At 33.1% G+C, this 9,464-nt stretch overlaps 1 protein-coding gene across 1 annotated transcript; it reads right to left on the bottom strand.

Moving 5' to 3' along the window:
• Positions 1-2,421: 2,421 nt before the first annotated feature.
• LOC117321496 (barH-like 1 homeobox protein) lies at positions 2,422-9,236 on the bottom strand. Its single transcript, XM_033875912.1, has 3 exons — positions 8,639-9,236; positions 5,549-5,768; positions 2,422-3,718 (listed from the first exon to the last, which is right to left on the bottom strand). The coding sequence occupies exons 1-3, from the start codon at positions 9,063-9,065 to the stop codon at positions 3,475-3,477; spliced, it is 891 nt and encodes a 296-aa protein (XP_033731803.1). The 5' UTR covers positions 9,066-9,236; the 3' UTR covers positions 2,422-3,474.
• Positions 9,237-9,464: the final 228 nt, after the last annotated feature.

Raw genomic sequence — 9,464 nt, 5'->3', positions numbered from 1 at the left:
GCGTGTATGTAGAGAATGTTGAGTTCTATAGTTTCATAACATTTTGTCAAATTATTTTTTACCAGAAATGATTAAAGCAGGATTTTAAAATGGTTGTTAAACCGAGATTAGCCTTAATGCCTGTTGGACAACTAGGCCCTGATGATAATCTAATAGGTTATATTTAATTTCAACAGGTCTGCTATTCAAACAGCCGTACACATAGGGAAATGTTGGTTCAACTATTTTGTGTAACTGGAATCGAGACAATATTTAAATTGTATACTCTTTTGAGATCACAGGGAAATCACGGGGAGCACAGGAAAGTTTAGCGATGGGCTGCATCTGCAGTTTGGTGTAAACCCCGGTTTCAATATAATGCACATTTACTGGCCTGAATTGATTACATTACCATTTAGGTTACATTTGTAATAAAGTCATATATTTATACATTATGTTGGTGTTTATGCTTGATATTTTCGTTCCCTTAAATGCCATTGTACAATATGGGTCCATCATAATAATTGTGTTTCCATCGCAGTTCGTCATATAAATTTCAAAAATGTTCTTGTTACTTTTAAATATCAAAAATATGTTTCTCGTTTTAAGTGTTAACTTGTCAATGTGTCTGTTTCCTCTACAGAACACAAACAAAAATTCATAGCTGTTTTAACCACGAAAACAGGAGATTAAATTGGCCATTGTGACATTCTAATTTTAAAGTTTATGTGAATAAATAATACATAATGTATACAAGAAAAAAACGTCAAAAAATAAACAACTTTATTTTTCTATAATTTTGTCATTTCTCATTCGGTAAAAGCTTGCAACATGGCCATTTTTAAAAAAAAAAACTGACTGCTGCTTCTATTAAATTATTGTAAAATGTTTGTGTGATCTAGCTCACAGGTGCGATCAATGCTATCTGGTCGCCTGAAACAAACGTTATACCGAACTGCGAAATACTTAAATATCGACGATCACAGATGGCACTGTCAAATATTGACTTCAGGATCCATCAAAGGAGAATACTAACAATATTTTAGAAAATGCCAATCCAACAAAGAAAAAATCAGGGACTAGTACAGCTTTCAATCTCTTCGGATAGTAAATGACATTGACAAATTATTTGACAAAGAAATGGGGAAATTGTCATATTATATGTGTGGCATGAACGACTAGCGTTTAACAGTATGAGAACACAGAGGTAACGCTCACCAATAGCTGAGGAATGAAGCCGAATATTAACCTCAGTAATATCGAGGTAGTTATTGTATCCAGTTTAAACCGACTTGGCTAATACATCCCTGAATGAATTATGTATTGAATACGTAAATGAAATTGAAAATTTACATTACATTAATATTGGATATCCTACGTCATCCATTTGAATTTTAGTATAGGATAAAACGGATTTCATTGTATACAACCTAGCCCATCCCACTACTTCCATCTTCTACAAAATCATTAAAACCATAAAAGTAGTCATAGCATTTTGATTGTGGACGATATATGGCTTTATCAACAGGAGGGAGATATTGACTTCTGACTTTGCCTCCTTACTTATTCTTTTTTTTCTTTTAATGAATACGCAACCATGTATCGATCTCATCACAAGTATTTTTACTATTATTATTAAGACTATGTTGTAAACAAAACAAAACTTGTGCTCAATTGTTTGCTTTAATAATCTTCATGTTAAGGTTTTTTTTATATTATAAGCGTGTAGCTAAATAGTGCATTCTGTATTAAAACTAGTAATATTAATAGATGAGTAGAAGTTTCTTGAGTAAGCCAAATTTATTTTTCGGTTAAATTACATGCTTATCAAATAATTGTACGTTGAAGGGTAAAATTGTATGCTGAAAGGTAAAATTGCATGTTGTATTTAAGAATGATATGGTGTAGCATGGAGATTTTTTGTTTTATTAAAGAAATGACGTATATTAAATTTTTACATTTTTGTATATTGTAAAAAAAAGTATATGGTATATGGAGGAAATATATTTTATTTACTACACGTAAGAAATTCACATTATATGTTGTATTACAAAAATTCACATGTTTTGTATAATCTATATTTCATCAACTTAAGTCACTGCTGGTATATCAACAATTTCGATTAACAAACAGAGACGGAAGATGGCCAATCTTCAAGGATGATACCAACAGATGTAAGAGAATCCGTTTACAGTTGATACAGTCACATCCAAAAGGATAAACTAAACGTTATACCTTAACTAATTAACATAAAACCATTTAATTGATAACATATTTTCAGGATAAAGCATAGTTATCGGCACTGGTAGGATCATAATTGTATCGAAAGGAATTCAATGGAACATCATAAGTAATCAAGTTAGCTGTTGTCAACAATTTTCTCATCTGTATGGGAATAAGTTTATCAAACACCATTGTCGATAAGATAACAACAAAACTAAATGAATAAATTAAGAATTTTATTTACAAGTATTACAACAACATTTTATGAAGTTCGCAGTCATTAGAAAGGAGACGATGTAGATGATGATGATTCTAGGCATTTACCCAGTACCCACTCCTATTGCTTTCAATTTGTTTGAGCAAATAAATAATACCATATGACACCACTGATACAGTGTTATTTTGCATACATGTTAAACACATGAAACTGAACATCTAAATACATTTTATATGCAGAATGAATTATTCCTATCGTGTAAGAAACGTATATACTAATTATGTCTTTTCTTAAGCTTCCATCAGGAAAACTCTGATCTTTAAGACAGGTATAGTTGTGAAAGTAATTAAACAAAATTGTAAGTTAGATAGTCTTGATATTGTTATCTGGGAAAGGTACGAATTATATATCAATCTATTGCATACATCTTTAAAGAAAATTAAACATCTTATTATCTACGAACGAATTCCGTTTCACAAAATATTAGATATTCAATACTGATGCCGCCAACAGTAATTTGGCGTCATTTAAACCTCGCTGTTATCCATATTATACACTCAAATATCTCGAAATGTTCTGTCAGCATATCTTGGGCATGTATTGTGTTGATCGATATTTACCATCCTAATCACCTGGTGTAAACCATCACCAAGCCTCTGTAGCTTCTGTAGGTCTGACTCTACTGGCAACACTGGAGTTTAATGTTTAAACCCGATAAAATAGTGAACACGATTACCGAGGAAACCATTCCTTTTCCTCCTACACTTATAGTGCGTCTGAAGTATTGATTCGTACCGTATCAGAATCATACCACATTTCCACAAAACCACTACTTTGAAAGGAGACTTAATTTATTTATCCTTTTATATATGTCAATTGCTTATATTAATATCACACAGACACATGCCTCTTATTTTTCATTTTTATGTGCGAGAACATTATAATGATAATAAATAAGTTATTAGAGTTTTTTTCTTATTTCTTGACAATGTACCTGTTGATATTATTTAGATTACACGAATACTGTCTGTCGAATGATGGATATCACGTTCAGGTCAAGACGGCAAAGAACTCATTCCAGGAATATACATCCGCGGCATCATCGGACGTTGGGAAGGTAGTGCTGCGGAACTTCCTGACCGGTAGTAATAGGAATCGAGTGTCGATATCATTCGTGCGGCCTGCTGGTGATAGGGGGACCAGTAATTGCTAGAATGCATGAGTCTTTGGAAAGCGTTGTAATTTCCGGCTTCTGCTAGAAGTTCCAAACCAACCGACGTCTGTCTTTTCCACTTGGTTCTGAAATAATATTAATGTACACATTATGTAAATGTCGACTTGGTTCAAAAATAATGTTATTGTACACATTATGTAAATGTCTACTTGGTTATAAAATGACATTAATGTACACATTATGAAAAATTTATATTTATATAATTAATATCAATTGATATCAATATTTTATTTTATTGCTAGCCATTGCACGTGATAAATCCCGTTTAAATGAGTAATCATTCAGAGGAGTGCGGAACCATAGTAGTGTTTGTTTTTTCAAATAACTAAAAAACAGAAAAATGTTTCCTTTAAACATACTCTATTTTAAAACAGTTGTATCGTAACTAATGACTCTATATATTTCCAATCAATTTCTGAGTGCGAAAAATATTAAATTAAATATCAATCTCAGAACTAAAATGCATAGTGATGAAGAGTGTTTATTTTGCATTATCCATTACATTTCATAATGCTTTCCGCAAATGGACGCAGGGAGCAGAAAACAATGCAGCAATTTATCGGAAAACGATTCCTGGAACCTAGGCGCTATTAATATGAAATTTTGGCACATTTGGTGGATTTTGTCACTTAAGAGAGCTGCCTCCTGATTTATACTATCAAAGCATTTTCATTGCTCTTCCGGGGACAACAACGCGTAAATACAATCTTTAGTTCATTGCTAATTAAGAGTTGTCGGAGCAATTATTGAGCTTCCGCAACTTACTCACTCAAGCAGAAAGCCTTGCTTGTTCAGTTGTTATAGCCTTCCGGGCGCATTAAAATCTTTTCCGATTGGCCAACAGAAGACGTTACAGCGAGTGGCGTACTGTCATAACTTATATTAGCAGAACAAAGTGTCTGACTGTCTACATTGTCTCACAGACGGCTTCGTCGCTATGGCAACAACTCTAAGGGTAGTTTGTTCTTGAATATCAAAATGCTTAAGATGATTTTCGTTGGAATATGCATATTATTACCGGAGCAATATATCAGAAAGCAATAATTGCGACAGAAAAACGACAAAAAATTAGTTCAATATGTACATTTTACACTTTATAATTGATGAGAACTGTTCATTAAATAAAGATCAATGTTTGTTAGAGTACGCGTTGTAAATGACTAGAAATGTAGTTATTTTATACAATAACAATTTAATTAGTTTCTATGTTGTAACCGCATCGCAAATACAAATTATCTTTCAAATTTCTTGTTTTAAAGCAGTTTTTTATTTTAACATATTTTTTTTATTTTACATTTTTTAGTTTATTTTGTTATATTGTTCTACATCAGTTTATCAACTGTTTGTTATTTTTACAATAATTTGCAAAACTACGTGAATAAGGAATCTCGATCAGTATTTTAGAATAAAGCAGAGTCCAATTAACTAGAGCATTTCATGAAATTTTAAAGTGATATTTCGATTTAATCTATTATCTTATTAAACTTAACGTCATATCATTACGATAAAAAATAATTAAAATATTATTTTCACACCAATATCGGTCGGTATTAGATGTGTAGTCATTATCAAATACTCCAAGTAGGTGAAAATATCATTTTCAAATGAAAGTTTAGTATATGGTGTATGTAAATCATTGTACCTTCACAGAGACGTATCACTGTATATAAATCCACTCATGACAAAGAAATATACTCTATGATTCCTTTGGTATATTTTAAAATATCTATTAAGATATATTCACTTTAAACTGACAAGCATGGTGTGTTTTATATTAATAAATTACTAAATAAACTGTTTCAAGAAAAAAAATGTTTTATCTTTTCAAAGAGTGTTTCCAAGCCAGGTAGGCTTCAAGAACTATAAACTTATTATCACTGAACTGTTGTATTTACCTTCTATTCTGGTACCAGGTTTTGACCTGGGTATCCGTCAGGTTGAGTTTAGCTGCCAGTTCCATTCGGTCCTGTACACTAAGATATTTGTGTCTCTCGAAACTTTTCTCTAGACAATTCAGTTGATGGTCTGTGAATGCTGTTCTAGCTTTTCGTGGTTTTTTGTGTTTTGAGCATACTGATGACCCGTCTGCGGAGCATTGTCTCTTATCGGAGGAATCTGTGGAAACAGAACAAATATATATTAAAAATGGTTAGCATATTCTGGTTAAAAACTATCAATATCAACAGACGCAGAAACACATTGATAGATCAAAGCGGCGTTACTGTCCATGGAAATACATTTTAAATTATTTTGTCTGGGCTCGACTTTTATTGTAACAATGGTTTTGTAAATAGAATATTCCAAGTTAAGCAACCAATTGTTTAAAGTAACATTCCTATCAAGCATCATTTAACTGAAGTGACAATTTCATGAAGAATGAATAAATTTGATTACTATAGAATTGTTATGAACAGAGACATTGACAGATGTCCATTTTAAGCTAGGCACAACATGCGGATGGTTTCGCGCAACGAAGCGTTAACGTTAAAACGTATGATCAGATAGTGTTCTCGCGTTGAGTACAATGCCTCTGACCTCTTACATTATCTCAGGTAGCGCATCTGTGATTCTGAAAGACTTATGCTGCCCGGAGGCCGCAAAAGAATTGTTTTTTCTCTCTTACAGTACCATATTGCGACAAAACAATTGCATTGTTTAAAATACACTATATGACATTAGTATTCATTGTGTCTGGTATATGTGTACATTCCCTATTTATTAATTATATAAAAAGTGTTATTCATAATCAGCTTAAAAACAGCGAAAATAGATGTTCACGTCAGTACAGATAATATCGCATGTATAATTGATATCGGAAAATAACAGAAAAGAAAGGCTATGATTGCAGATATTTCATTGCGTGCTAATTCGCGCGTTATGTGTGAGAAACCAAACAAACATTACTGTAGAGGCAGAAAGGGTTATCGACAGCGTCGGGATAACTGTCCTTAAATGACAGATTATAGGCAATTCCGACATATGAATAATACAAGAAGTCAGGTACGATTTCATTTTACATTACCGGTAAAAGCTAACTTATACTGCCCCTGTAACAGAACATTACTACCAGTATATTAAGACTCCCCTAGTCGGTACGATGTTTTATTTATCAAACCAATTACTACCTGGCAGGCAATAAACCGGCAGCTTTAGCGTCATTCCTTATTAATGTGTTATATCCCGAAAACAGCCTTGTGTCAAATCACGTAAAGTGGCATCATCCCTTATCTTATTACTGATGTCAGCAGGTACAACAGTGATCACCTTTATCGTTCCATTCAATTGAATGTCCGACATTCCTATTCATTTACGATTTTTTTATGAAGAAATTTTTCAGGCCATTTTTTACATGTACGTGTATTATCATTTGGTAACCAAAATCCGTACTGTAGTGGGTTAGATGTAAACGTTTTTTGTCGTGTGTCAATAAGGCCGACAGAAGTGATAGTAATAGTATCTGATAAGAAAACACGATCTAATCAAACTGGATACAACCTCACTTAAGTATTGCGAAAGTTTAGTTGTAAATCACCATTTATTGTCACCTGCTTATAAAATTGAGTGCTTTAAATTATCTTACATCTAATGTTATGTTTTATTATTGAGTGTACAGGCGCATCATTGTGGTTATTTCGCCTCAACATAAACTCTGATATTTACTTTACAATTTACAGTTGAACTACTGTGCCAGTAAAATTAATCGTATAATTTACCAAATAATATAAACAAGATACAAAAATTGTAAAGTGTTTTAAGTTGATATGATTTCCACGTGGAAATTGACAACATTTATATCAATAAATTAAATAGTATTTATACCAGATAAAATTTCCACTTAAACTGCAGGACGGCTAAATCTTGCCAAAAGAACCCGGGGCTTGTTTTTATAGTAATAGAAAAGCAATAAATTTTATCGCTGGTGTTAAATTTAAATTTCTTGGATTTTACGTTTTTAAAGCGCCTAGCGTGAACAGATGATGACTGTCGAGCGATAAACACTTAATGACTCGGACTAATCTGGTAGTAACATTGAATGTCAGAGAAAAATATACGCCTGATGTGAATAAATATGTCTTATTTTTTAATATTAACAAGCAACTATACGCTCATTAAGCTAACTCTACGATATAAAGTCATATATATCGGAACATCCTACCTACTATCCTATCTATTTGCTGTCTTGAGGATTTATGTATATTATTATCAAATATTTCCTCGAAATATGTCTCGTAATTCCATATAGATCAAATATTGATACATTTAAATCAAAATTCATAATTATGTCATCTACATAAAATTTGCTAGGTTTGCTAGTATCACGGATACTTTATCTGGTTGTGAGATAAGCTACTGGCTTATGGGTGTTGATTACATGCCGTTTTCATAGTAATTCAGAGACTGGATATCAAGGTTGTTATTTGATATAGATCATACTGTGACATATGACGTAGAGGTGATTAAGATAAACCGTTCAGTCAATGGGGACAACGTATATATTATATACCCAGCAGGTTTTACTTGTTAAAGGACTTCTAGTTCACTGCACATGCTACCACATAAGCTGAGATGTATCGGAGGCCGTACGTGTTCTCAAAGTTATTTACCTTTTATTAATAACAGTGACATCAATAAGTTCAAGTCGGTGCATAGGTTTGTTGGGAGAGTGAACTATCGGAGATTTCCAATAAGTATCAGAAGATTAGTGAATACAAATAAATCACCGATCGTAACATAGACAAGTCAACGATGTAAAATTCGACGAAAAAAAAATATCTATATGTAATATATCTATTCCAGCACATAATACAGACAATAATTTCTAAAATGAGCACGGCATCATGTCCATTTATTTATCAGATTAGTGTGTATACGATGTGAATTATTAAGCGTACAGAAATATAATAAGTACAAAATAGACAGTATACTTCCTAACAAAGAGATGAAACATTTAAGAATGCTTCAATATCATTTTAATAACCACGAACCTTCATCTTGTTCATCTGTGGAATCTTCCTGAGATGGGGAGTCCGTATCCCGAAAACTGTCTCTTGAAAGTTTTCTTGGAGGTTCTATATTACAACTCGTGCACTGCCGTCCGATGACATCTAGACAAGTATGTGACTTGTTATAGTCTTTCGAGTACTTCTGTTCACTTCTACTAGAGAGAATGTCTGTTATGAGGAATGAGGATTTCGCTTTATTAGTTAATACGGAGGTGCTGTCAACATTTGACCGTGTTTTTAAATCCATCGGTACAGTCAGTCTGTCCTCATAGTCCGGTGACTCTGGTGACGCTGGTAGAATTCTTGGTGATAATCGGTCTTCTACACTTTCGTTTTCCATCACAGTCTTCTCTGAATCCGAATCTTGTTCATAGTCCCCAACATCAAGTCGTTCTTTGCCGCTTGTCATTATGCCGACTATAATTTTAAAACAAAAACAGAAATGTTCGTTCACACTTTTATCATCAAAATGTGAAAACCTCTGTTTTAATTGTTAGTGCCTCATCTGAGTTGTTCTCGCCTTCAAACCAGACTTTACTACAGCTGATGTAGACACTACCTCCTTCCACTTATTCCAACAGTGAATAAAGAGTCACAGGTGACAAACACTTTAAATGATACGCATCGTCACAATTTTTGAAATTGTTAGCAAATTGTTGTACGGCATTAGCAGTGAAAATCGTATTTAGTATTTCTAATCTCAACCATCCGCGTGAATCTGGCGAAGAGGCTCCTCGCCCAATCAGTGAAAAGTGGGAGGAGCTACGAGTCAGGTAATAGACCCGTCAAACAGATCAATACACCGCTA

Source organism: Pecten maximus, chromosome 2, assembly GCF_902652985.1.
Source record: "Pecten maximus chromosome 2, xPecMax1.1, whole genome shotgun sequence".
NCBI classification, from domain to species: domain Eukaryota; kingdom Metazoa; phylum Mollusca; class Bivalvia; order Pectinida; family Pectinidae; genus Pecten; species Pecten maximus.
The sequence above is the reverse complement of the archived record's forward strand: the minus strand, read 5'-3'. Positions and strand labels throughout refer to the sequence as shown.

Bases quoted from the DNA above. Each gene is read 5' to 3' on its own strand.
- LOC117321496 (XM_033875912.1), bottom strand. From the start codon at position 9,065: ATGACAAGCGGCAAAGAACGACTTGATGTTGGGGACTATGAACAAGAT. The intron at 5,769-8,638 runs GTTCGTGGTTAT...CTGTTTCCACAG, and splicing joins CACAGATGAACAAGATGAAG to ATTCCTCCGATAAGAGACAA. The intron at 3,719-5,548 runs GTAAATACAACA...ATATTATTTCAG, and splicing joins ACCTGGTACCAGAATAGAAG to AACCAAGTGGAAAAGACAGA.